Source organism: Drosophila grimshawi, unplaced genomic scaffold (assembly GCF_018153295.1).
Source record: "Drosophila grimshawi isolate 15287-2541.00 unplaced genomic scaffold, ASM1815329v1 contig_1369, whole genome shotgun sequence".
NCBI classification, from domain to species: Eukaryota; Metazoa; Arthropoda; class Insecta; order Diptera; family Drosophilidae; genus Drosophila; species Drosophila grimshawi.
This window is the reverse complement of record NW_025062891.1, coordinates 2656855-2683273: the sequence shown is the minus strand read 5'-3', so window position 1 is coordinate 2683273 and position 26419 is coordinate 2656855. Positions and strand designations below refer to the sequence as shown.

The window sequence follows — 26419 nt, the reverse complement described above, 5'->3', positions numbered from 1 at the left end:
GCTTAGCGCTTTCCTAAATTTTAGGGCGATTTTTCTCTGAATGTACGTTTTGTTTGTTGTTAGCTGTTAGCTGTTGTTGGTTTGAGGCTCACCTGCTGAGTGTCAATATCAGAGGACCTCTCGCCCGCTGTGCTTTGAGCACACTTAACAGCTGCGCATCGCTCAAGGCGACATCCTGCAGGCGCAGCGACGACTGCAAAGGTCAAATCGAATCATTTTTATATGCATATACATATATATATATATATACTTTAACTTAAAGCACAATTTATTGAGTAGCCAGAAAGCACACAATTTCTCTAGATTTAGTTAACTACAAACAATTTGTCATACACTTTTGGACACACGTTTGGCGGGCAGCGGGGGCGGCGACGACGTTTTTGGGCCGCGTCGCAGCGAACAGAACTTAAGCATGTTGCAGGCAGCACTCGACTGACAGCTCTCCAACAAGATCCAAAATCCAGCGCTTAGCTCTGCTCTTTTGGTGGGCGTTAACGCTGGCGATAAGGCGATGGGTGTGATGATAAATCGATGGCCAGTTGACAGACTACAGGGCTACGTCAGCGAGCAGATGCCGCGATGCTCCATGAAGACCTGCAGGCAAGTGCTGTCGACGCGATCGAAGAGCAGGGAACCAAATCGTCTGGCCGTATAGTCGACAATGAGAACCATTTTGCAGTTGATGCACTTGTCGCGATAGTGGAAGAGCAGACCCACCGACTGGTGCACAACGTGATCGACAAAGCCCGGCGACGAGCGATACACCTGATGATTACCCATCTCGACAATCGCACGCGTATTGACCACCAACTTGCTCCGCACATAGGCCGGCAACACCTCCAGTGTTCGGCGCACCTTCGACTGCGTGTAGAGCAGCCGATTCATGATGTGGGGGGGTGCATTGAAGGTATCGTTGCTATCGCGCCGATAGAAGAACACATTGCGAAAGACAAAGCCCGAGGTGCGACCCTCGTCGCACTGCCTCAAATAATCGGCAAGGGAGTTGTGCTTCAGTGGCATTAGCACCTCATCCAGATCGACAACAGCCGCATAGCGATGATTGTCCACGACATTGGCGCGATACACGCAATCATTGAACTGGGCCACAATGCCCGCATAGTGCAGATCCTGCAGATGCGCCTGCACATTCCACGCGAACACATCGGCCAGTCCCAGCCGCTGATAGTGGGCCAGCACTCGTTGCACCTCCTCTCTGGCGTCCACATAGTAGAAGTAGAAGCGTGTCGCACCCTGCAACCGATACATCTCCACAAACTCAACCAGCCGCAACACATTCGAGTAGTTCTCCTGCAAGGGACCCACACACACTGAAATCGTCCGTCTCGATTTCCCAAACATCTCCGTCATATTTCGTGGATAACTATTAAGATGGTAAGCCAATCATTGTTATTATTATTATTATTATATATTTAATGTCATTCACTTAAAAATAACTCCGAAATTTTACAAACTCTTTGGAGAGTTTTAGCTCTATCTTCTATAATTTTTATCATAATTATCTCTCGCTCTCTTTCTCTCTTTTCACCTTACTTTTCAGCATAATTTCTTACTTTCTACGATTACCCAGGCGTGCTCCAATTAGCGAAAACTGAAAAGTTTTCCGTTTTCACTTATGCGTAATTTAGACCAGCCGAAAACGGAAAATAGTTGTTAGAGGCGGAAATTGGACCAAGCTTGACTAACTAAGTTACTTTGTGAGCAGATTATATATATATATTTTTTTAATTTTTAAACTATGTACATATTTACCTGATTTGAACGTAACTGGGACTTAGATGACTGAGTCGATTTGAGGCATAGCTCAATGCAACCGCTTGTGGCAGTCGCACCGTCTTCGCTTTGGGCACATGAAGCGGACACATAATGCTCCATGCCGCAAAACTGTTGTTGTGCACATCGTGCATGGCACCCGCCTCCTCAGCAACAATCTCACGACTGCTGAAGTCCTCATAGCGCACAATGCAACTAATCCGGGAGTCGCGCAGTCTCTCCGGCAAAATGGCAAAAACACGCAACGAGCCAACAGTCACCTGATGCTCGTCCAGCTGCACGTTGTCTGCCATTTGGGAAGGAAACTTTGTTAGTGGATCGTAGAATAAATGTAAAGATCTTCGAAAGATCACTTCAAGAATCGATAATATGAACAAATTAATGAGCAATCTCCTTCTTCTACAAAAAACAAGTACTCATTTCTTTATCTATCTTTATCTATGCATTTTGTGTATATTGAAACTGTTCTTAATCTTAATCGATCTTCCAAATTTAATGACTAAATGGAACACCTTAAACAAAGTCTATAATATTTTATTACGCTTGGTATCAGAATATTACGATCTAATACACAGAAGTTCTAAAATTCAGTTTTTATATTTTCATAAATATTATTGCTCTTCAATTTTTTAGTCAGCTTTTTGTTTCTTTTTTGTTTGTCAGAAATGTATGATAATAATTGATGGGAGACATATTTTAAGCTTCGAACAAAAATGTAGAATAAGATGACTTTCTTGTTTGTTGTACTTATGAATTTTTAAATTTAATTTATTCTTGGTTCTGTTTCAGGTTTCGAAGTTGCTGATTTTTTTCTTTTTTTTTTTGCCAACTGGTTTTAAATGCAAATTAGAAAGTTTCCTCTAGTCAAATGGCTACGAGCAAAAAATTCGCAAATGTTTTTATAAACTGATTAAAAAAATACAAAACTCTTCGAGTGGCTTGGTATAGTTATTAATATTAGTAATAATAAAAAAAATTAAGTTCAGTTTTATACATTTGCTTTTACAAGCTTTAAGCAGAAGCAAATCTCTAAAAATCGAACTGTTAAATACAATTTATTTTTCAAGAATGGATTAATCAGTTATATGTAGACAACTCTATATATACTAATTTATATATTATTTACTTTTAATTGTATATCATTTGATTTGTAACATTAATTTCATTTTGTATGTTCTTTATAAACTGTATTAATAATTCTGTAAGGTTCTTAGCAAAAGTAAACAAATTAATAGATAAATTTAAAAGTATTCGGAAAAAATAGATTGTACAAATTCATTTTGTATCCATTTCTAAAACTTAGTTTTCAAAAAATAGAAACTTTATTGAATCAATTGTAATTACAAAACTGCAAGCGATTCAAGTCGCCATAAGATCGCAAGTTCTTGCAAATAAAAAATGATTTAGGAAAAATCTAAACTTATGATATATGTGAAATCTTAAAATTCTAAAGTTTAATTAAAATAATAGTAACAAGAAAGCTAAGTTAAGAATTTTGTTTGCGCATATTAAAAACACCAACAATTATTATTATTTTTTTTTTTAATTTAAGATAAAAAATAGCTTGAAGTCTAGAAAAAAATAGACCAAGTTTTTGGAAAGAAATACACTTTCTGTTTAATAGGGTAAGCTGCCCTTGCCTTGTATTGTAATTCAAGTCGAGTGGTTTTTTTTCTGAGTGTACTCACGTATGAGATCCGTTCGTATATCAAAGTAGGCGGAATATATCTCATGCCTCAGCGTTGCATTTCCGATACGTCGCCAGCTGTTGTTGTAGTTCCAATGTGGATTCGGCTTCTCATAGATGAGCTGACGCTGCAGCAGTCTCAGATCTTCGCGCAGGCGTTCATCCTACAAAGGCAAAGGCGCAAGGATTAACCTAAGGTAATACACACACACACACACACACACACACCACACACACACACTACGGACACACACACAGCTGAACACTCACAATTGTTGTGCGCATGGAGATATAGAAGAGTATTAACATTGTGATGGCCACCAGACCGGAGAGCATAAAGTAAACATATTGAAAACGATTCTCTTGGGCCGCCAGCATTTTTAATAAATTATATATACATATATATGAATGTGTACATATATGTTTGTATGTTTGTATGTTTGTCAGCGAGAAAGTATTTTTAATTTAATTATTTGATTTCGACTCGACTCGAACCACACCGCACCACATCGAACCGAACCGAGCACGCGACCTTGAGTGGTACACGCAGCCGTAGCACCTTTTTGGTATCCTCCTGGACAAACGTTGGCGTCCAGGTGTGAATTACAGTTATGCGACGACTTGTGCGACAAGCTGCCTACTCGTGACTACAAGTGTCATGCTGCTCTCAGGAGTCGCCACCGTCAGTCGCCAGTCGCCAGTTGCCCGTTGCCTCTGCTGCGGCGCTGTTTATTTATTTTCAACGTTGTCGTTGACGTTGACGTCGACGTAGACGCCAAAGTTGACGCCGGCGTTGACGTTGCGCTATCCAACCCCAAAGCTGCTCCTGTTGCTTGTTTGCGTTGAGTATCGTTGAGTATGGGCCTCCCATCGATTAACGATAACACGAAGAGGGGCAGGGGGTTGGGCGGGGTCTGTCTGCCGGGGCGTTTACAGCTCAAAACAAACGCGCGCGTCTTTCAGTGTCATCATCGACATCGACATCGGCATCAACAGCGGCATCAACAGGGGCAGCCCCGGCCGCCGCATTCTATTGCCAACAAAACCCACTAACCCAACCAAAGCTACACTCGTAAAAACAATTGGCCCATAATACTAATTGGGAAATTAGAAAAGAATAAGGAAACTTTTCTGAAGACGATTAGCTTTGATTTTTTATTGCACCGATTATTGCAAAATGACACTTGCTGAAAAACTATTAAAGTTCATGAAATAAACTCAGGACTTCAATAGTCACAAGCTTCCTTTATTTGTAAACTTTTTTAGTATCTGAAAACGAGTTACACTTAGCACATGTAATTAATGTTGATAACTGCTTAATTCGAGCAGCAGTTAACAATAAAAAGACTTTCTTAAGAGTGAGCTTTTAATATCTCCTTTGAAGTTGGTATTTTGAAGTTGGCTAATTATTCATAAAATAATATATATCCTGCTCTAACCATTAAAAAGAACATCAAATTTGTTCATACAACTACATTAAAATTTGAATATATATTTGGCTGTCAATAAAAATCAGTCAAGCATTAAGCTTTAAAAATTGTATAATAAGTGGAATCTTTCGTTGACAGGAAGCTTTCGGTATTTTTCAGTTTATTTTTGCACATTTTAATGTACGAAAAAAGTTAATGTGCATTTAATAAAATTATATGCACAAAAGATTATATATGCTAAGACGAAAATGTCATAAAAATTGCGTCTTTCTTTTTGCTGACTTTCTTGCATACAGTAAACATCAAGAAAGCTTTAAGAATTGAAACATTTTTTACATGTGTTAAATAAGTAATCATATCTTCTTATTTAGCATGGCGAACTTTTGATAACTTTATAAAAAGCTATATCAATCGTAAGTCTGCAGTTGAGCTTTGCAATATACGAGATTAATCTATTCTTTGGCTTCCCTTTCACTTTCAGCTGGTGTCGCTAGACTATTCGAAATTAGTAGTTACTTTAGCGCGAATCTCTTTATGAATGCTGCGAATTATTTTTGCGAGTGTTTTTGTTTGTGGTTTGTGCTGCCACAGAAATCGAGGCAGAGTCGGTGGACGGGTATCACGGACAGTTTGTGGAGCCCGCAATACGCAAATGAGTGTGGCACCCACGCACTGACTTACACACACAGACACACACGCACAACAAGTGTCTGGGGCAAAGGACTTTGGCGACGCGTATGCAACAAGTTAATCAACGTACGTTTCGCATGAAACTGGCGCCATTGGCGACTCTGTCGGCGCGTCATCCGCAGGCGGCAAGCGTCGGCAGCGCAGCCAGCGTTTGCGTCGACGCGACTTTTCCTATTGCTGTGTGCATGTGTGTGTGTGTGTGTGTGTGTGTGTGTGTGTGTGTGTGTGTGTGTGTGTATAATCGCACTTCAATTCAACACGAGTCGACTTTCGAAATTGAATGTTTTGTTTCTCGATTGGAGTGTCCCACTAACTGTATATATGTTTAGATATATGTGTGTGTGTGTATATATGTGAATGAGTGTATATATGTGAATAAGCAGCATTTCGTGGAATTATAAATTTAAGCTATTTTTACACAAAGAATATAAAGCACAATATATTCCAATTCATTTAATACATTTGTCTAGACTGTCCAGCAGAAAGAATATCGTATCTATTATTAAATGGGGGTGCGGCCCCCAGCATATACATATGTGTGTGGGCACATATTACAAATGTACGAATATATATATTTATAGATATATTTTTTAAAATTTTTGGCATAATTAATTTGTTGTTTTTGTTTTGCAGCGACAAGCGATTTGATGTTATAAATGATTTTTCAAGCAATTCATTAACAAATTCATAATTTTGCTGGTAATAAATTTAAAATATATATTCATATGCATTGGTCGTTGAACATCTTAATTAATTTATACTAAATATTTGTTATATTTTGTCTGATTGGGTTTTTTCTCACAAATTTGTATTATTTTTTTAAATAAATTTAAGTGTTTGATTTTATTCACTTTTTGTACTATTCTGTGTCAACTGGGAACAACAGAAATTATTACGAAATAAATAAATAAATAGAAATCACATATTTTTCAATAGCACTAAAGACACTGTGCAGTGACCGCTACAAAGATCTTTTTTCATGGTTTTGCTTTTCCTTTAATCCAAATAATAAGTATTCGGCTTTGATTCATTTCAACTCATTTCTCATTTCATTAAGCACGCGAAATACTTTTGACTTGTCTTTGGCAATGTGTTCTTAACAGCAGTAATTAAAAGTGGAAGATAGCGAATAATGTGGCAATCGTTGTGAATTAAATACGAATCAATTGAAGCACTCACATACAAATAAAATCGCTCTAGGAGTATAAATAAATAAATAAAGAGCACTAAGTACAAAAAATGCTTAACTTTCAGGCGATAAGAGAAGCGAAACATATTTTTATTAAACAAAAACTCAGCGCAGTAACATGGTTTCAACTGCTGGACGGTCAGGTAAAAACTATTATTATCGCTGCGACCACAAATCAAAAAGACTCCTTATCAGTTCGAAAACTGATTAAAGGTCTTATCGGCAGTAGTTGGTTCCGACCGAATTCGGCGAATATAACTATATATAAATAGTGTAGTACCTGAGTATTGATTGCTATTACACAACTGCACTCGCTCTCTTCCCCTTCCCCCTTCATCCACTGTGCAGCATGACCCGCATTTAACAGTGGCTACCAGCATTATTGTCACTTACGGCTGCCCACCAGTAGCCAACTGTCTGACGCAGGCGCAACAATCCACATCCCAAGGCCTATCGCAACAGCAACCCCGGAATTCTGTGTGAATAGTTGCCAAAAAAATAAAACAAAAATAAAAATAAAAATCTCCCCTTCAAAGTTGCAAGCAAAATTCCAGTTTGAGCGTGAGAAACGAAAGGAGATTGTGCATGCCAAGGATACCTAATTCGAGTTCAAATCTTGACTAATAAATATGCACTCAACTATTGTATGTATATCAACTGGTTGTCGTCTCAGTTCCCATACACCCATACACTATACACTATACGCAAACGTCTCATTGATCTTGTTCATACGGTGGTGGTGGCATTTTTACCCACCACCACTTAACGACTCTTGGGATCGCATACCAGCATAAACATTACCATTTCAATGCATGCCCGTACATAAATACATACACTCAGAAAAAAATCGGCGATGAATTTTAAAAAATCGACATACGTTTGATGGCAAGGATAGCTCACCTTATTATTCAGAAAATATATTTCTAAATATAATTCCAGGATTTTTCTAATATGTGGAAAAATATGTCCAAGGTGTCTTGAATATGTGTCCACAAAAATCGAACATTTGCTTTTTTGTAACTCATATTATTGTTAACTTTATTATTTTAAAATTTGACACAAATATTTTAGATAGTTTTTAAATTCATATAATTTAATGTGGAAAAACTTACGACTTTCAGAGTTGAGAGAGTTGAGTGACTTTCCACAGTCAAGTCAGCCAAACTCTAACATAGCAGTAGAGAGAGTAAATTGATCACTTTTAACTGAATTACGAAGAGTTTAAGAAACAGTTTGTATTTCTAGAAAAATTTGGAGAAATATTTTCTGTTCTTAATAAATATCTTTCCAATTTTGCGAAATATTTTTCGTATAGTTAAAAATGAATTCTACAAGCAATTATGGTTGTCAGGCCGATATTAATTTAGACCGATTTTTTTTTCTGTGTGCAGATGTATGTATCTTGAACCCTCCTCTGTTGTTATGACCCAAAGGCACGCAGGCCACCAGCAAAACGGGGCACGCCTGCGTTCTGGGTGCACATTTTCATTTCATGCGAAAGTATTTTCAATTGTTGAGCGGAACGTGGTTGCCCCTTTATTATTTTTGGTGGTGGTTTTGCCACACTATAAATACTGCAGCAGATCAGCGCTGAGGCACAGTTCAGCTTGGAGTTTTACAAAGTGAAGAACAGTAAATCGATATAAAGGAAAGTAATTCAAGCAGCTGAGCCGCCACTGGTTCCCGGTGGCGGCTAACCAAGCTAAGAATCTAACAAGTACAGTTATTCAAAACCAATTAAAAATAATTATTGTAAGTATGCTTTACAAATATAAAGGTAATATAATAATCCAGACCTTATACGTAGCTGGCCATGAACGAAAACTATGGGAAAAAAGAATATTGTCTCAAATGGAGCATTATAAATTCAACAAATATTCCAGTATAAATGGCAAACTAAAGAATATTTAGAAGGTCTACCAAGTGGCCCATCAAGACAACATCAAATATCGACACACAATTAAAAAAATATTATGAAGTATAAACAACAAATATTCTTAAAAAAAACTAGCAAACTAAAGAATATTTATAAGAACTACCAAATTGCTCATCAAGACAACTTCAAATACCTGCACATCTTCAATAGAATATAATGAGATTTTAATTCATCAAATATTCCAAAAAGAAAGACAAACTAAAAAGTATTTACAAAATCAAGACAACGCCAAATATCGACACATTATTAAAGGAACATGTTTGATCACGGATATATTTATATATACCCGATTATCAGTAAATCTGCTAAACTCCAAATCAAAACTTTTGCGAATTATCTAAAACAAAAACAGCGTTTACACCATTTATAAGATAAGCCAGTTATCGAAGATGTCGTCATCAACTACTTATATGTGTGTTATTCTGGAACTTATATATATATATCATATATCATCATCTGAGGCATTGCTACAATTTCTTCCGCACAATCGCATAAGCCCAAAATTTCTTCCACTTAAATTTTTTGTGCCTTTTTCGTTTCTCCTTTATCTTTAGTTTTGTTAATGTTTTTGTTAACTTTCGTTATAAAAGCTATAAATTTGTTGGTTTAACAATATCCTTGTTTAAAATTTCCACAAAAAAAAGAGTTCAAGCAATTAAACTTAGGAAATTAATCAAAAAAATATTCAAATGTAAAATCGCGAAATTTTCAACAACGCATATTGCCAATAGCAGGCGTATTTTGTTATAAAAATTAAATTTGTTAATAATTTAGGTTTGTTAAAATGGTTAGTTTTCATTTTCAAATGATTTGTGCTATTATTTTTTCCGTTTTAATTTGTTAACCTCTTCGCTGAAACATTTAATTTGCGTTAAAATTTATTTACAATATTTTTTCCAGTTTAGTTTTTCTTTAAAATATTTCATTTGTGTCAAAATTTTAAATTGGTAAGTTTTTAATTTTAATATTTGGTTTATTTATTACAAAATCATTGGTTCTTATTAGTTATAATTTTTATATTTATTTTTTATTTGTATTTTTGTACTTCTCTCCGGAACGATTATATATTTTTTATTTTATATATATATTTATTTGTATTAAAAGTTTATTGTGGATTCGTCTGCATTTCAGTTTTTGTAATTTTTGTTTCTTTGTTTTTTTTTTTGTCTTTATATTTTTTTACAAAAATAATTAAGATTATAATTCATGTACTTCATTTTTATTTATTACCAAACGTTTTTTCTCAACTTATCGGATTTTTTTCAATATTTCATTTTTATAAATTTACTTCTATTTGTGTTGAAAAGATGATTGGCATCCCGTTAATTATTTTTGAATTAAAAACAAAATTATTCAAAGTAATTTTGGCATTTTATTTGATTTTTATAATTTATAATATTTTATTTTATATTAAATTTATTTATTTATTTTATTTCATTTGTAATTCCATGATTTATCATTATGCGATTAAACTTATTTGTTTCATATGTTTTTATTTATTTTAATCTTGGTTTAAGTATCAGTTAAGATCAACGTCCAAAGAAATAAATTGGTAAGTTTATTTTCATTTTGTTTTCTGCGTTCAGTTAAGTTTACTTTTTTAATATCATTTTTTGAACCATTTATTTTAATAAACATTTTGATTGCTCAATTTTTGTATACATTTATTTAAGTTCCGCATGTTTCTCGTATTTAACTTATTATTTATTTATATATTTTTTAATTTTATCAAAGTCAATTTTTTTTTACTTTTTATGTTAATGTTTTTATTGTTTTTGCATTTATATCTGTTTTAATTTGTATATTCAATTTATTCAGTTTTTGTATTGTTTTGTATGATTTATTTTGTTTGTATTTTTATTTCATATTTATTTTTTGATAATGTGATTTATTTTAATTTATTTCATTATTTTTTTTTATTATTGGTTTTTTCTTCATTGATTTCTATATTTCTTTAATTCGAAATTCTTAAAAAAAAAAAACATTTTACTGTGTTATAATTTTGTAACTTTTTTTTTTTTAATTTTATTTAAAAATGCATTATCAGTTTTTACTTTCTTCATTTTGTTAATTATGTTACAATTTTAGGCTTTATTTAAATAATTATATTTTATTTATTTTCGTTTCAATTTTGATTTCAATATTTCGTTCAGTTCAAAATATAAATTTAAATAATAGGCTAAACTGAATTTCGTCTTTTTACTTAAATGGGCTTCTATTAAAAGTATTTCATAAGCTTTGTGTGCCTAACGCCGACAACAAACAATAATACAAATGTATACAAAGCATAGATATATATAACCTAATAAACTGTACTCTCAATTTTACTGCAACTACTGTCTTTTATTCCAAAAGCCAAGATTGGTTATTGAGAATCTTTTGAATTGTTTTATTGAGCAAAGTGGAAGCCGTTAAAGGATTGCGCATAAATAGGTATACAAATATTTATCATTTTTCTTAGGAATTACACATAAATATAAGAAATTAAGTTAAGCCACGCCTACAAGGCGGCTGCTGCGGCTGCTCCGTTGCAGGCATTATCACTGCATTGCCTTCGTCTTATCCTGGCCATCGATGTCCTGGGACTCGTTTGGCTTGGCCGCCGTTTGGGCCGCAGCTGCTGGCATGCTGGCGCTACCATTACCACCATCACCACCATTACCATTTGAGTTAGCCGCATCGCTGGAGCTCTGTGGAACGGCATTGCTGTCCCGATCGAATAGATAACTGCCGCCTAGAGGGCGTGGTCGTCCACCATAGGAAGAGCTACAAGGGGCGACAAGAGAGCAAGCCTATCTTAATGATTTACACAATTCTCCAACACAAAGTGTGCTAATGGCTACAAGCAAACTCCCAGAGTGGGTGGACTTGATAAACCTGGGTTTGGCTGATGTGGTTTGCATGGGTGCAGCACCCACTGCAACTTACCTCTGTGCATCTCGCTCTCTGTCCCGACCACCCCCGCCGCCACTACCCCCGCCATTTGCACTAGAGCTGCCACCGCCACCGCCACCGCCAGCAGCAGACGCAGAACCGCTTCCATTACTGGAGCCACCACCACTACTACCTCGTGAGCTTTGCTTATCCTGGTCGCCCAGATACGTCCAGCTGCCCTGGCCATTGGGCTTGGCCATGTCGCCCATGACGCTTGTGTGGCCGCCACGATAGCCATCGCTGCCGATGGCCGAGGAGGAGACCTTGGTGCCACCGCGACTGTCATAGGGACAATTGCTGATCATATGGCCGCAGGGGGAGGCGGGGGTGCGATCGCGATCGTGGAACGGTTGCGCATTCGAGCGACGATCATCGTCATCGCCGGCAAAATAATAGCCACGGCCCGAATTATCGAAGCCCGACTGACCTCTGGGTGCGTGGGTGCAATTTAAGTGGTTGCAAGGATAGAACAGGACAGCACAGGACAGGTTGTGGGTGGTTGTTGGTGGGAGAAGTTGAGTGCATTAAATATCCGAGTACAAATTGAAGCGTAGAGTATCCAGAGTTCGTATGTTGTTGTTGTTGTGGTGTTTTGTGTTATTAGTAAACATTGTTGTTGTTGTTGTTGTAGTTGTTGTAGTTGTTGTTGTTGTTGTGTTGTATGTAAAGAGTAAGAGAGTGTTAGCATTGACAACAGTTGAACAAATAAACACACACAGAAACGAAACATATTTTTACAATAGTAATACAAATATAGAAGCAGGATAGCGATACCTGTAGGTCTCATCCCATGGACGATAATTGCGATAATCATACCTTGAATAGTAGCGGTCATACGGATCGTATTTGTCATACCCTGACCTCGAACGATCGCTATAACGATCGCCGTAACGATCACCGCCGTAGCGATCACTGTAACGATCTGAAAGCATAAAGTTTTTAATTATTTCGAATTAAGATTCAACAGTAAACAGTTTTCTTTGAAACCACATATTTAAAAAAAATAAAATAAAATAAAATAATTAAGTAATCAAAATTTAAATTAAAAGAAAACAATTTTTTTTATATATTTGTCAACACTACAAGCCTTCAGCAATGAGACGAATATAAATTAACTTTCATCATTTCTTTTTTCATTATTGCTTTTAATATGATCGAGCTGATCTGATATGATCGGCAGACGAATATGGCTATGTCGAATCGATTAGTATTGTTAATCTTTATGGTTTCGGCGACTCGATTAATATTGCTAATCTTTATGTTTTCGCAGACGTCTCCTCATATATGTGTTGCAAATTAAAATACCCCTTAATATGGTCATAATAAATATCTCCAGGAAGCAAATTAAAACTAACGCTATTTACTAAGTTCTGACTCACCCCGTGAACTGTCACCGTAGCGATCACCGGAGTAACGATCCCTGCTGTCGTAGCCCGAGTAGCCCGAGTAACCCGAGTAGCTCGAATAACCAGGGCTGCGATCGTAGCTGCTGGAGCCGCGTCTATAGTAATCATCGTAGCCGCGTCCCTCGTACCGATCATAGGTGCGAGGCTTGTAGCGATCATCGCGACTGTAGGATCTGTCATAGTCACGATCCCGACCGCGATCATCGTAGCGATCATAGGAGTAGTACCACGAGCTGCGCGGCTCCTCGCTGCCCCGGCTCGAGTAGCCACCGTATCGATCGCTGCCGCTGCTGCCATAATACCGATCCTCGTAGCAGCGGACGCAGCGCGACTGACGACTCTTGCCATTGCCGCGCAGCACGGAGTCGAGGACACCAGCTGGCGCCTGCTTATCACTGGCAGTGGGCGTGGCTGAGCGTGGCTCTGGTGCTCTCAGAGCCGCCTGGACGCAGCAGACAACGGCCAGGCAGAGTAGCTGCAAAGAGTTGAGAGTTAAAAGTTGAGAGAGTTGCGTGATCATTAGCTTATGGTTTATGGATAGATTTCACAGTCCAGCGATCAAGTGGGCCAAAGCCCTCACACCCACACACACACAGACAGAGAGAGATATACACACAAAGTCTCAGATAACCGCGGCACGTACAGCCTCCAATCATAATTGACGAAAGTACTGCTCGAAATACAAAGCCATGTGTAGAAACCATCAGCGTCATTATCGTCATTAAAAATGGACACTCGACGTCAGCGAGCGTGAAATATGATCAATGGACTATGAGTGGTGCTCTGTGTCGATTATGCAATAATAGGGCATAGATTAGGGCGCAAATTGTGGCCAACACCTCAGCCCTTTGCCGCCATGCAAACAACAACAATGAAAATACTGACAGATATAAAATGTACATATGTAAATCATAATCAAAAAAAATAATTAAAACTAAGCCTCATATTCAGATATGCATAAAATAGCATTGACATCATTTTGCTTTCATTCATGGCTCAAAATCATAAAGTACGCTACGCGGGGTGGCTCACAAAATAACCACAAACTCATATGTATAGTAGTGTGTACCTGCCTGCCCCATCGGCTTGCCCCTCTTCTCCATCACATAGAGTTGATCATGATATATGCTGGCGAGCTGGTCCGCTACGCTTTGTTAGCCAAGCATCAGGAACAATTTCCGCTTGGGGTTGGCTATAGCCAAAATAAAGCCACCGACTGGCCAATCTACGGATCTCGAGTTCGTGACTTGTCACTGAGTGTGTGCACACTTTATTAGAACAATTAAATTTTTACCATATAAGCGCTTTATTTTTTTTTTTCTTTTATAGTATATCACATAGCTGTCGGTCAACGGTCGTTGCCATCATTAATTTGGAGACTGATTTATGCATAATTTGCCATTTACATAATATTCCGAATTTTCCAAAATTATTACATCATATAGCGACAGTTATGCAATCGTATGTGAGATCAGAAAAGGGGTAGGTCAGTATTCTTTTTAATATTATATAATTTGTTCTATCGTTGTACACATAAATCAATGTCTCCTCTAATTCAATAGTAAGTTTATATTCCTATAAAGATGTAGTAGAAAATCTTAAAAGTCTCGGGAGAATGGGTAGATCAGTTTTATGGTATATACTATCTAATTTGCTCTATGGCTATAAAAATAATGCAATTTCTACCTTATTAAAAAAAATCGGACAGTTTTTTAAGAGCATATGCACTCAACATGTACCTAGTAGAAAATCGTGGAATACTGTTGTCTAGTTCTAGCTAGTTATAGCTAGTTTTAGCTTCTATACCGATAAACTTTTAAGACGTTTTCTAAAATTCTTCAGCCAAATAATACAGGCAAAAATAAAATAATCTAATCATAATATGTATTGAATAAAATTAATAAGAAAAAATCTAGCTTGAACATTTTCTTTAAATTGTTTAAATAATTTTGACTAATATATATTTTGTTTTTAAAAATATTAAAACGTTTTCAACTGGAATTTATTATAACTACTTAACACTTCGATCTATTTAGTTTTATTTCAAAATGTTTCAATTATATTAATTAAACATATATTAAAATAACTTTTTAACTAGAATTTATATACTTCTCAAATATTGGCACACTATGCTATATACAATTTCAATCTATATTCTGTTTGTTTTATTTAAAAATTCTTTAACATTTAGTAAGAAAAATTTACGTTTTAATCATTTAAATAAATTGAAAACAAAACTAGAAGATGTCTTTGATTATTAATTATTGGTTTGAGTACTATTAAAATCATAAACAAACTGAATATTTTCTAAGCAATAAAAAATAATATGTTAATAATTAAAAGATCATAATTATTGGGTTCTAAAAGCTCATATTTTAAATCCATGTTACCTTCTCAATTTTCCATTTATATTCTATTTGTGTTATTTCAAAATAAATGAATATAAAAAATAGCTAACATTCAATTTTAATAATTTATATATTTATATAAAAAATACACTTTCTCACTAAACTCTGACAGAATAATTTGGAAATAATAAGAAGACTCCATTTATTTTAGGCTATAAAGCAAAAATATTTGGAAAATCACAAATCATTAAATAAAAATAATATAGTATGGAAACAATATATTATCAGGTTGAAAAAGTCGATTAGTGCCTTCAAAACTTTAAACAATATAACTATGTTTTTACCATGATTAATATCAACTCTTTATGTTTTTATCATGAACATTATGTAAGTGCCGAAAATCCAAAGTAGATTTTTTAAATGTGAGTTTTGGTTTTTTAATAAGTTTAAATTTGGTTTTTACATTGCAATATTCTTTCGTGCGAATAATCAACTATTTTTTAAAACTCACCAATTGCAACACGTGCATTGTTTATAGTTCTTTTTTTTTATTTCAATTCACTAAAACACTTGCACAAATACTTCCAGGCACGTCGAGTGCCCTTCTTGGAATCTTCGCAACTAGTATTTGGCGCTGGGTGCACAAATCCTTGGCGCGCTTTTCAATCGTTGAAATATTTGGTCGACGAGTCGCTGGCAACAGAATTGAAATCACGAATGTGCTGCTCAGGCCAGTGGCACGGGTATTTATTTGAAATAGCTGCCAAAAGTCGCTGGAGCGCGTTTCGCTAGAACCGATTCGGAGACCGACGAGACTCACAGAGAAACGCACTGAAGCGCGATGTGGAGTTTTGCAGAGCTCCCCCAGAGCAGGGGGGGTTGGCTGGAGGCACACTGCTCTATGTGGATCTGGGCTTTGGTATTCGTCGCTGAGGTGTTGGCATTTGGTTGGGGCATCGTTTTGTCACTTCACCTGCAACACCTTCGGTGTTTTCTGGCCAAACCCCGTTTGAATCTGAAGCGGTTTTCGTGGTTTTCACGGTCAGTTTGTCATTCGTAGAATGTGTGTCTGGCGGGAGGATGTGTGTCTGTTCTGTTGTATTGGGGGGCGCAACCTGTCATTATTTGTTCTCAGACATTTGGGTCTAATTAATGCATCTTCTCGCATTGCGTAATACTTGGGTGTATTCCTGTCGACAACTGTGACTCACAGCAAACTGGATGAATCTTGGATTAAAGGCGTGAAATTAGCATGGCTAATTGCGACAAACATGTTCATTTTTTCGGCTCTTACATAATCCACGACCGTGACCATGAAAAGGGTTTAGCTCTACTTAAAAAGACGCCAAATGGAACCACTTAATGCACACAGTAAGAAGGACACTGTTGCATTCCCTTTAATTTTAATAAGTAATATACTAGATGGATTCAGACAAAAAATTGAATTTTAAATAATACTTGATTTGGGGCAAGCGAAAAATTATAAATAAATTATATATGTATATATAAATTATAAAATGTGGTCACCAAACAATAAAAAAAATTATAATAAGCAAAAATGTTTATGCAGCTTTTAATTACTTTTGAAATTTAAATTCAAGATTCACGATAAAAGTAGAGGGAGAAAATAAATGATTTATTAATTATACATAAGAATAAATTTAAAATAAAAATATCATAAATACTCAAATATTTCTTGAGCTAATAAAAAGCTCAAAGAATCGAAATAGTTAAGTTAAGAGCATGAGGTAATTGTTATACTGTTGAGTAAAAATATCATATAAACTTTACGCTAGAGTGAAAAAAGACCGAATTGCTCCTGCTGCTGCTGATTTTGTTGTATTTTAACTTTTTTGTTGTTGTTTTTAGCGCCGTCATCTTGTTCGTCTGCATGCGCAGTGAACCCCAAATGGAGGTCGTTGGCATTCACAACTTAACTATAGATGGTGGTCCAACTTTATACATATGTATTTACCATTCACAACGGCGACAAGTTTAATTAAACCACTTAATTTTGTTTATCTAATGCGAGCAGACGCAATTTTATATAGTGTTCTGTATGATACAATATATGCTAAATATGTTTACATTGTGGGTTTCGTTAAGGTATATGTTGTTTTGGTTTTGAAGATTGCATCTAGTTTGCTTCATGGAAGAACAATTTGTCATACGATTATTACGAGCACAAGTACGAGAGTAGTTAGAGTTATAGTTAAGTATCTAGGCAGCAAAAACGGAAATAGTTTTAAACAATTATGCTAGTTCAACAATTGGCTACAAAATACAATTTTATTGTCACATTGTGGTTGAGTATCGAAAGCCGAGGCCAATAATGCCAATAAGATATCACGAGGGTGCCACCGATGCCGCGGACATGGCGCCCGCAGCGGCGATCTCGTCCTGGAACGCCAGAAACCCAAGCTGGGCATGCGATGCCTCGTTCAGAGCTCGCGATCGTATACAGGCACGATACTGATCCGCACTCAACGATCCCGTGCAGATCTGTGAAACACCGAATACAATTGATAAGTTAAAGCTTCAAATAGTCTGCTCTTTGTAGTTGACTTACTTTTGGATGCCAGCGATGAAAGATGCCCGGATCTGTGGCACGTATGATTTTGATTTTAGATCTGACGTACTTGCGATAGAGCATCACATCCTCGCCGCCCCAGCCAATGATCTCCTCATCGAAGCCGCGTACTTGCAGAAAATCCGATCGATACTGACACGTCATGCCGTAGCCAAAATCGCGCCAGAAACCCGTGTCCCTCGAGATAACCAGCTGCTCCTCCTCGCTGGGCAGCGCCTTTCCCTGCAGCGTGTACACCACGTGCGGATTGTAAAGGCTGAACACAACCGGATAATAAACCTAAGATCCAGCATTGTTAGTAGCGATTTTATCTTTTGTTCCAGGCACCTACCTTCTTGCCGGGCGAGGTATTCCAGCGACAGCGCTCCAGAAATTTGGCTGTAAACACAATATCCACGTCGCACATGAAGAGCAGCGCATCCTGCGTCACTTTTGCTGCCTGCGGCTGGACATGCTCAGCACCCAAGCGCAGAGCCTTCGCTGCAAGTAGTAGTTTTAACGATTAAGATAAGAACTAGATAAGCTACATCTGAAGATATTTCAGTCTCATATCTAACTGGCAATAAATTCATGTACAATAAAATATCATATCGGCTGCGAAAAAACCCGAATTTAAATGATTAAAATCTTCCTAAAAGAAAGTCAACCTGAACACTCAAAAGTTTTCCTAATAATTACTAAATCTACAAAAAAAAATCTGAAATTTAGAAAGAAATAGTTTATATTTATAAATGATATATTTCCAACAAAAACGTCAACCTGAACACTAAAAAGTTGTCCTAATAATTACTAAGAATTTTTAAATTTAGAAAGGTTTTTTTTCAGAAATATTTTGTATTTTTAAGAGATAAATTTCCTACAAAAAAATTAGAAAATTAGTAAAATACTTATAAAAGTCGGAAACAGTTAGCGATTATTGATTGATTGATTCGCGACTTTAAGAATTCTGTTTACACAAATTAAAAACCTTCTGCAATTTTGAAATCGTTCTAAATTTTGGAAAAACAAGCCCTGACTTTGGAAAACACCTGAATTTAAGAAATATAGTTTTAGAATACGGCGAGATTTTTAAGTATTTAATTGATTGCTTTTGCAGGCGTTGGTAATATTGATTCATGCAAAACATTCTTATAAAATTAGAAATAGAATCGCTAAGCAGAATTTTATACATGAATACTCTGTAACTATTATATTTTAGAAAATAATTGAACTCTTCACCCACCTCTGCTAAATGTCTCATTTAGAGCTATGAGCTGAACACGTTCCAGATCCGCTGCAATCTCTCGCGCCTGCTTCAGTCCCGGCTCGCCAAAGTAGACGACGATCAGCTGGAGGCGACGATCGGCCAGTTGCTTGAACAACTGGATGAAGCTGCGAAAGCTGCGCAGGCGACCAGCAAGGGGCAGGATGACATGAACAATGGGACTGGCAGCCAGCTCGGACAATTGGACTGTTTGGAGGGGGGCAAAGGGTCGCATGATTAGCGCTTTGCGCACCACATGTGTCTGGTGCTTGATGCTCTGGAAGTAGAGCTCATACTGGCTGCCAGTCGTCGGTTCTGTGCGATGAATACCCTCGACAAAGTCATCCAGGGTGTATTTGCTCGGCTCGACCGACGTCACTCCCTTGGCCCGAGCACGAGCGGTCTGATTGCGATTAAGGCTCTCCAGCGCCTTGTTGACTGCCTCGAGGAGATCTCGCCGCCTGTATCCGATGGGCTTCTCCACCACCCGCTTGCCGAGGCCCAGATCGATGGGATAGACACGCGTGAAGGTGAAATGATTGAAGGGTATCATCTCGTACTCATTATTCAGTGGCAAGCCGTGCAGAATCTCTGCGGCGCCCACCTGCTTACGTATATAACTGCTGCAGTCATAGTGATGCGTTAGCGAGGGAATTGTGCTGTCCACCTGATGATGCAGCTGTGTGCTGTTGTTGCTGCTTGAGAAGGCAGGCAAGGCCAAGGAGGAGGAGGCGGAAGCGGAGGCGGACGCGGACGCCGAGGAATATCCAGTTGCCGGCAATTTGCCAGGCAATCCATTGTTATTTCCGCTACGATTACTATGTAAAAGGACAAGCTGGGCTCGCAGTGTGAGCACCTCCTGCTTCAGGCGTTCTATTTGTGCGTCGCGAGCACTCAACGCTGAATTAAACCCATTTGTCTCGCTGGGATTCGCATGCGAATCTTTGTCCGTTTGCGCAGTCAGCTCATCGAAGCCCCATTTCGTTAGAATCGCTATCGAAATTACAGTTACCAGCGCGAACAGCAACAGCAGCCGCACTAGCAACCGAGAGGCCAGCGAATTATGCATTTTCCATGTTCCGTTCGTTAATTATTGCTGCAAAAAAGAAAAACAAACATTTATAATTTCAATTGATATTTGGGCGGCAAATACAGAAGAGAGCGTTGCCAGATGGTCGTCGAAACATTAGGTGGCAGCGCGACGCATTTGTGCGTTCACAGAATGACGCAATGTTATAAGCATGTTATGCGACAGCAATCACCATTTTTTTTTTTTTTCGTTAACAGCCTGTAAAATTTGTCAAGCAAAACACAACGTTGGCTTGCTGATATTTTTGTAATCAAAAATCAAAAGAAAAATTTAAAAGCATCGGAAAACCCGGCAATCGGCACAAAAACAGCACAACAGTCGCACAATAAACATTTCCCAGGTGAGTGTGTGTTTTGGCTAAATAGGGCGAGGCCAGCAGCGCAATGTAAATATTGTGCGTTGGCAGGCGGCTGCAAAGTTCGACGAGCAACAAGTTTTATTTTTTGGTGCTGCCAGTGCTGTCACTTCTGAATCACACTTTCGGCAGGCAGTCACGGTTTAAGTCGTCGCTTGGTTCAGTGTATCTATGTGTTAATTACACTGGCAAAATGGGCATCTGATGACAGCGCGCTGTTTAGTTTGCATCACTGCTTCTATAATTCAACGCTTATTGGGTGAGCAGTGTGGCCAATCACTGTTTGGCCGCTCATCTCTATTTTTGTGCTGTTAGGCCAAGTTCGGGAATCGTATGATTCATTACGAACTGGGCAATATTGCATAGATAAGAAGTGCTTCAACTTGTCATTCTGCTATTTTTCTCTATTTCTTTTTGGCTTTGTGCTCTCTGTGTTGTATTTAACGTAATTAATCGCAGCTTTTGATTGTGTGCACCTCTTTCTCTCACCATATGTGTGTATGTATGTGCGTGTGTGTTTGTGTGCGTGTGTTTGCACTCGCCACAATTAAAATTTGCTTTGTATCTTGAGAAATTTGAAATGAATAGGGGATTTTATTGGTATACCCTGTAACCTTTGAAAGTGGAAAGTGTGGCATACTCAGAAAACATTTCCGGCTCTGTAATTATTGTTGTATTAAACTGACTTGACTTTCCCTCACTCACTTGCCTCATTCTATCTTTCACGCGCAACAGCTTTTTACCTTGATCCCCAACTCTCTTTTTAACGATTGCTTTCTGTTTGTTTTCTCACTCTTTCTCAGTCTCTCATTCTTGCTTATATCAACTAACAATCTCTCAATATCGCCAAAGGCCAACATCTGTGCGATTCTCTGACTAATTCAAACAATAATACAGCTAATTGGCTTGGGATTAAATGGGTTTCAGCTGGGTGTCTGCTAGTCGATCCCTAGATGTATTCCATTGAACAAAGAACATTCTCTATTTGAATTCATATTTGACTTCTCTCTTTCTGCAGCCAGTATTCATTTAAGCGAAATATCGACGCACAGAGAAGATGGAGAACAACGAGGCACCAGCACCTTCCGGTTCAAACAATGAGTAAGTGCGGCTCGCAACACTCGCAGTTGGAGCTTGATTAGAATCAACACTGCGAGGCACAATTGCAGGCCCCAAAGTTTGTCAGCAGAATAAATTGAATTCAGTACGCTTTTGGGGCTTGGAATTTCGTGCGTGGCGCTTGTGTGTCGAGCTTTGCTTTCTTGTCCGCCACATGTATAATATTCTACAGCTTTCCCATACTTCCACCACCGCCAAATGCGTCAAACATTGCCAACGACAATAGCAACAACAATGCCGCCCAGAAGCGTCTGCAGCAGACACAGGCCAAAGTGGACGAGGTTGTCGGCATAATGCGCGTCAATGTCGAGAAGGTGCTCGAACGTGATCAGAAACTATCGGAGCTGGGCGAGCGCGCCGATCAACTGGAACAGGGCGCCTCACAGTTCGAGCAGCAGGCCGGCAAGCTGAAGCGCAAGCAGTGGTGGGCCAACATGAAAATGATGATCATACTGGGCGTCATAGCTGTCGTCTTGCTCATCATTATAATCGGTAAGCATTCTATGTATGCTTAATATCCTCGTTTTTTTAATGCTTTTCGGCTAATGCTTTTTATCTGAGCTACTCTTGCCTAATCTCAATTACATTACAAATTACTATTTAAGTAATTTGGTAATTCCTTTTCTATTTCTAATTCTACCAGAATAAAATTTAGAGCACCATTCTTTCCTAAACTTAATTACATTTCAAATTAATAATTAAGTAACTTGGTAATTCTTTTTTTACTTTAACTAATTCTTCCAAAAAAATAAGACCATACTCAAATAATATTATATAAGTTACTAAATTTTATACGAACCTTATAAGCAATTTTAGGTGGTGCTTAGCATTAATTTTAACTTAGTCTTAAGACACACACATATCGTATATCAAATCTTATCATTTCATTTTTGTCAAGGTGTACACATTTGTGCCCATACTCGTGATAATCATCAGTCCAGTTAACATATCTAAATTCGTCTGATTCTATGTTTATTTCTATGATATTTATTCTTTAAATCCAATTCAAGTTGTTAAAATATTTTTCATAACTTACCCTCTAGAACTGCCATAGGAATAATTGATTCATATTTCAAGGGTAGCCGGATTATATTTTAATTGTTAATATTTTTGTTTTTTTGTCTTGCGGTTTTGGGTTGCAATTTGTGGTTTTGGGTAACACCTGTTCCAAAAAGCGTTACAAAACTAATTATATTCGAATGTGCCACTTTTCAACGATGATAAATTTTTATTTTTCTTACAGTGTCGCTATACAATTGATACACAGACACAAATTACCACAACAAAAACAAAATGCAGCAAGGCAACTTGTTGAACTTTAAATTACGCATATCTCTAAGACAACCGATACAACTACATGCAACATAAGTGCACGTATCCAAACTTATACACATACGTATAAATATATAAATATGCAAAATGTGCTGAGCAGATTTAGTTTAAGAAAAGGTAATCTATTGCTGCGTGCTCCATATGCTAATTAGATGTTTATTACCCATAATTATTAGCTTAGATACAAATCGTGTTCAGTTCATTTTAAGAATCTACTTTATAGCCCAACTGTAAATACTGATGTCAGAACTGTAGTTGCAAGTAGAGCTAGCTAGTCTTATTTGCCTAGGATCCATTTTGGAGCCTTTGAATTATTAAAGCTAATCACATTTCTTTTCCCCTGACAATTTGCAGTGTGCGCTTTACCTTCAAGCAGCAACAGCAGCAGCACTGACCACGCCACCCAAGCCGTTACGCAGGTGCCCCACTAAAACCGTCAATGAAAAGGAAGCCCAAAAAAAAAAAGAAAAGAAAATAAAATTAATGAACAGTCCCCGAATGGGCACTGGTCTGTGGAGGGTCTGCTGCCTTTGTATTGGCCTTATGTGCAACAACAACAACAACGACAACATTTACAACAACAAAACATATTAATAATTATAATACACAACACTTGAAGCTGTGTCTAAAACTTTATACATAAACTTTAAACAGATTGTTATTTATATTAATCCTAAATGTTAATACAAACATCATTTTTCACATACAAATGTATTGTAAACAAATATTCAAAACAACGCACATGTCCGCTATGTAAGTGTGTGTGTTTGTGTGAGTGTGCATGTTGTCAGTCACTGACACGGCACAAATTGAAATTGAAGTGTATTCGTTTTAGGCCAGCTAAGATTAAAAGCCACTTGACACATGTATCAAACTATAGCCAACAAGCGCACTCACACATCCAATCAGCACTGGCACTGGCACAGGCACATTTTTTGATGTATACATTTTTGTATTTACACTTATATGAAATGGTATGTAATTGATATGAATTCGTTATTATTGTACTCGTAATACAACGTACGTTTGCCAAAAAGAAACGCGAACATTTTGTAGAAAACTTTACGTCATATATTATTTACACATCTTTTTTGTAGTTAGGCTTGTTTTTTTCTCCTTCTTTTTGGTTGCGTTGTATAGAAAAACTTTTATCGATTTTCAAGCGACGAAAACTGAAACGACTAAGACGAGCCTAACTTGGCCAACTGAGAACCCGATGTGCGTTGCCATCGAAAGCGGAACACAAATCAACTGTTTGCCGAGCACTGCGACGATGCTGACGTAACTCCAGGCAGCAAAACGTTCCTGATTTGCATTTGCAACTGCGAATCGTAAACATTGTGTGATTGTAAGTGCGTGTGTGTGTGTGTGGGTGTGTGTATGAAACAGCTGTTGGGACTTTTGCAGCGCAGGCGCCTAGACGCTAACCGGATTTGGGTGGCAACTCTGTAAGGGCCGGTCTACGACCCTTATGTAAGGCTTGCCAACGTTGTATTCCAATCGGCCAGTTGAATAGTGGCTGCAGCCAGCCACACATATCCCATGTAGAGTGCATAGAAGCTCAGATAGTACAGCTGGCCAATGAGTATGTGATCGCCGATTCTTTCCAATTGGTAAAAGTTCGGTTTCCGCATCGAGGCTGCAAACATTACCACAAACTGCAGCAGCAAATTTAAACAATTTAATCAATGCTTGTTTGGCCCTATAAAACTAATTGAATGTGGCACAATAGTCGAAGTTGGACAAAATAAACATTTTGAAAAAAAATAAAAATATTTAAATTGGTTGCAGTTGGTAAAAAAATGTTGAAAGTAAAATAAAAATGCTGCATGCAAAAAGAGTTTTTGTGGCTTTTTTTTGGGCATTAAAAGGTAAGCTAGTCTAAAGGCGGTCTTAGGCAACAGAGGGTTAAGTTATTACTGCTCCCGATTATAAGTTGATTTCAAGTACGAACTTTCACAGGCTACTCTGCCAATGGCAATTGGAAACTTTTCACACACTCGCAATAGTCATCGATGTGTGGTTTTCTTGTTTTTCTCCATAGGAAATTTCGATGATTTGTGCCAGGACTTAATAATCGGTACGCTTGCGCTAAAGCTTCTACGATGTTTTACACATATGGAAGAGATTTCAATTCTAAAAGCTTCCTTTGCGCTTAGAAGCATGCAAAGTAAGACATAATATTTCCATTCACTATGAGAAGCTGTACAAATAAAATGTTGGTGCTCAGAAATTGACCTATTGAAAAATGATCCCTAATCTTAATTATTGAAATTTTGCGAAATCCCACTAAAAATTCTATTTTTGCCTATACTTTTGTCGAGCCCTGTTTTCATCGGATCGATTTGTCAACGTTTTCGTGTGCCATATTCAGCTAGTATTATTTTGGGTCTCAATGCCTTGCCTTACAATGTTGCCCATCGAGGTGTAGATTAAGAGGCTGGGGATCTCGATGCTGAACCGCTTCATTTCGGAGCACAGAATGATGCCAAAGCAGGTTAACACAAATACTCGCTCGCTCCAACGAATGATGTTGCGTCGACTCATCTGCAAAAGGGGTGAAACAACAATTAACACCAATCTCGGAAGCGACACCAGATATTGACAGAGGTTGCACTAACAAAGAGTCCACGACGATGGCTAGTTGCCATGTTGCCGTACATCACACTGATGCCCATGACCATGAAGGTGAGCACCGAGGATACTATGAGGCAAATGTAGGGCGCTCTTTTCACGGGCTTCATGATCGAAAGGGTGTTCACCTCGTACTGAGAAGGAATTGAGGAGTGCATTTGTTATTCATCACATATAAGAAGAGGCTCACCGTCCAAATGTCGGCTAAGGTGCGTTTCCACTTTGACTTTTGCTCGAGGATGCGATAAAAGAACACGTACAACTGTATCGATATGAAACTTACAAAAAAATGCAGCAAACTAATATGGTAATTAAACGCCAGAAACTCCTTAATAGATGCGCTGCAGTCGCACAATAATCAAATAATATATATATATATATATATACACATATGTCAAAAGATTCGCCTTACATACATTTCCATTACGACAAAGACCTGAAGTTGGCCAATAATTAGCATCAATATCGTCACTTTATAGGTCTTCCTCACTAGAATTTTAGTAGCCCGGTCCTTTTCGTGCCCATCCAGATCCATTGCTAAATCCTGTTTAATTTCAATGACAAGTTTGACGCAACTTTAATACAAAATAGGGTATTAAAAAAATTATTTTTTAACACATGAATAAAAGCCACCTTTGTCAGGAC

At 37.5% G+C, this 26419-nt stretch overlaps 5 protein-coding genes across 13 annotated transcripts; 1 reads left to right on the top strand and 4 right to left on the bottom strand.

Moving 5' to 3' along the window:
- Positions 1-235: 235 nt before the first annotated feature.
- On the bottom strand, positions 236-6933 carry LOC6560217. 2 transcript variants are annotated; one of them, XM_032735567.1, is made up of 4 exons: positions 6778-6933; positions 3480-3642; positions 1771-2077; positions 236-1381 (listed from the first exon to the last, which is right to left on the bottom strand). In XM_032735567.1, the coding sequence occupies exons 1-4, from the start codon at positions 6871-6873 to the stop codon at positions 556-558; spliced, it is 1392 nt and encodes a 463-aa protein (XP_032591458.1). In that variant the 5' UTR covers positions 6874-6933; the 3' UTR covers positions 236-555. The 2 variants fall into 2 exon arrangements, with proteins under 2 accessions (XP_032591458.1, XP_001987181.1); XM_001987145.2 differs by lacking the exon at positions 6778-6933 and adding an exon at positions 3749-3871.
- A 4266-nt stretch (positions 6934-11199) lies between these two features.
- LOC6560216 (RNA-binding motif protein, X-linked-like-3) lies at positions 11200-13583 on the bottom strand. The gene is made up of 4 exons (XM_032733956.1): positions 13037-13583; positions 12432-12579; positions 11652-12086; positions 11200-11489 (listed from the first exon to the last, which is right to left on the bottom strand). The coding sequence occupies exons 1-4, from the start codon at positions 13581-13583 to the stop codon at positions 11264-11266; spliced, it is 1356 nt and encodes a 451-aa protein (XP_032589847.1). The 3' UTR covers positions 11200-11263.
- Positions 13584-17423: 3840 nt separating this feature from the next.
- Positions 17424-24597, bottom strand: LOC6560215 (chondroitin sulfate N-acetylgalactosaminyltransferase 1). 2 transcript variants are annotated; one of them, XM_032734513.1, is made up of 5 exons: positions 24223-24597; positions 19224-20340; positions 18333-18481; positions 17981-18280; positions 17424-17913 (listed from the first exon to the last, which is right to left on the bottom strand). In XM_032734513.1, the coding sequence occupies exons 2-5, from the start codon at positions 20311-20313 to the stop codon at positions 17758-17760; spliced, it is 1695 nt and encodes a 564-aa protein (XP_032590404.1). In that variant the 5' UTR covers positions 20314-20340; positions 24223-24597; the 3' UTR covers positions 17424-17757. The 2 variants fall into 2 exon arrangements, with proteins under 2 accessions (XP_032590404.1, XP_001987179.1); XM_001987143.2 differs by lacking the exon at positions 24223-24597 and adding an exon at positions 22845-22981.
- On the top strand, positions 20506-24200 carry LOC6561157 (synaptobrevin). 5 transcript variants are annotated; one of them, XM_032734517.2, is made up of 4 exons: positions 20506-20674; positions 21708-21790; positions 22035-22300; positions 23495-24200. In XM_032734517.2, exons 2-4 carry the CDS (start codon positions 21747-21749, stop codon positions 23569-23571), a joined length of 387 nt encoding a protein of 128 aa, XP_032590408.1. In that variant the 5' UTR covers positions 20506-20674; positions 21708-21746; the 3' UTR covers positions 23572-24200. The 5 variants fall into 5 exon arrangements, with proteins under 5 accessions (XP_032590408.1, XP_032590406.1, XP_043072402.1 ...); XM_032734515.2 differs by having other exon boundaries at positions 20571-20674; positions 21981-22300; XM_043216467.1 differs by lacking the exon at positions 23495-24200 and adding an exon at positions 23052-23252 and having other exon boundaries at positions 20572-20674; positions 21981-22300.
- A 7-nt stretch (positions 24598-24604) lies between the features above and the next one.
- On the bottom strand, positions 24605-26328 carry LOC6561156. Of its 3 annotated transcripts, none has more exons than XM_001987141.3 (5): positions 26191-26328; positions 25965-26115; positions 25762-25908; positions 25550-25687; positions 24605-24798 (listed from the first exon to the last, which is right to left on the bottom strand). In XM_001987141.3, exons 1-5 carry the CDS (start codon positions 26307-26309, stop codon positions 24610-24612), a joined length of 744 nt encoding a protein of 247 aa, XP_001987177.1. In that variant the 5' UTR covers positions 26310-26328; the 3' UTR covers positions 24605-24609. The 3 variants fall into 3 exon arrangements, with proteins under 3 accessions (XP_001987177.1, XP_032590405.1, XP_043072401.1); XM_032734514.1 differs by having other exon boundaries at positions 24636-24779; XM_043216466.1 differs by having other exon boundaries at positions 24748-24798; positions 25545-25687.
- Positions 26329-26419: the final 91 nt, after the last annotated feature.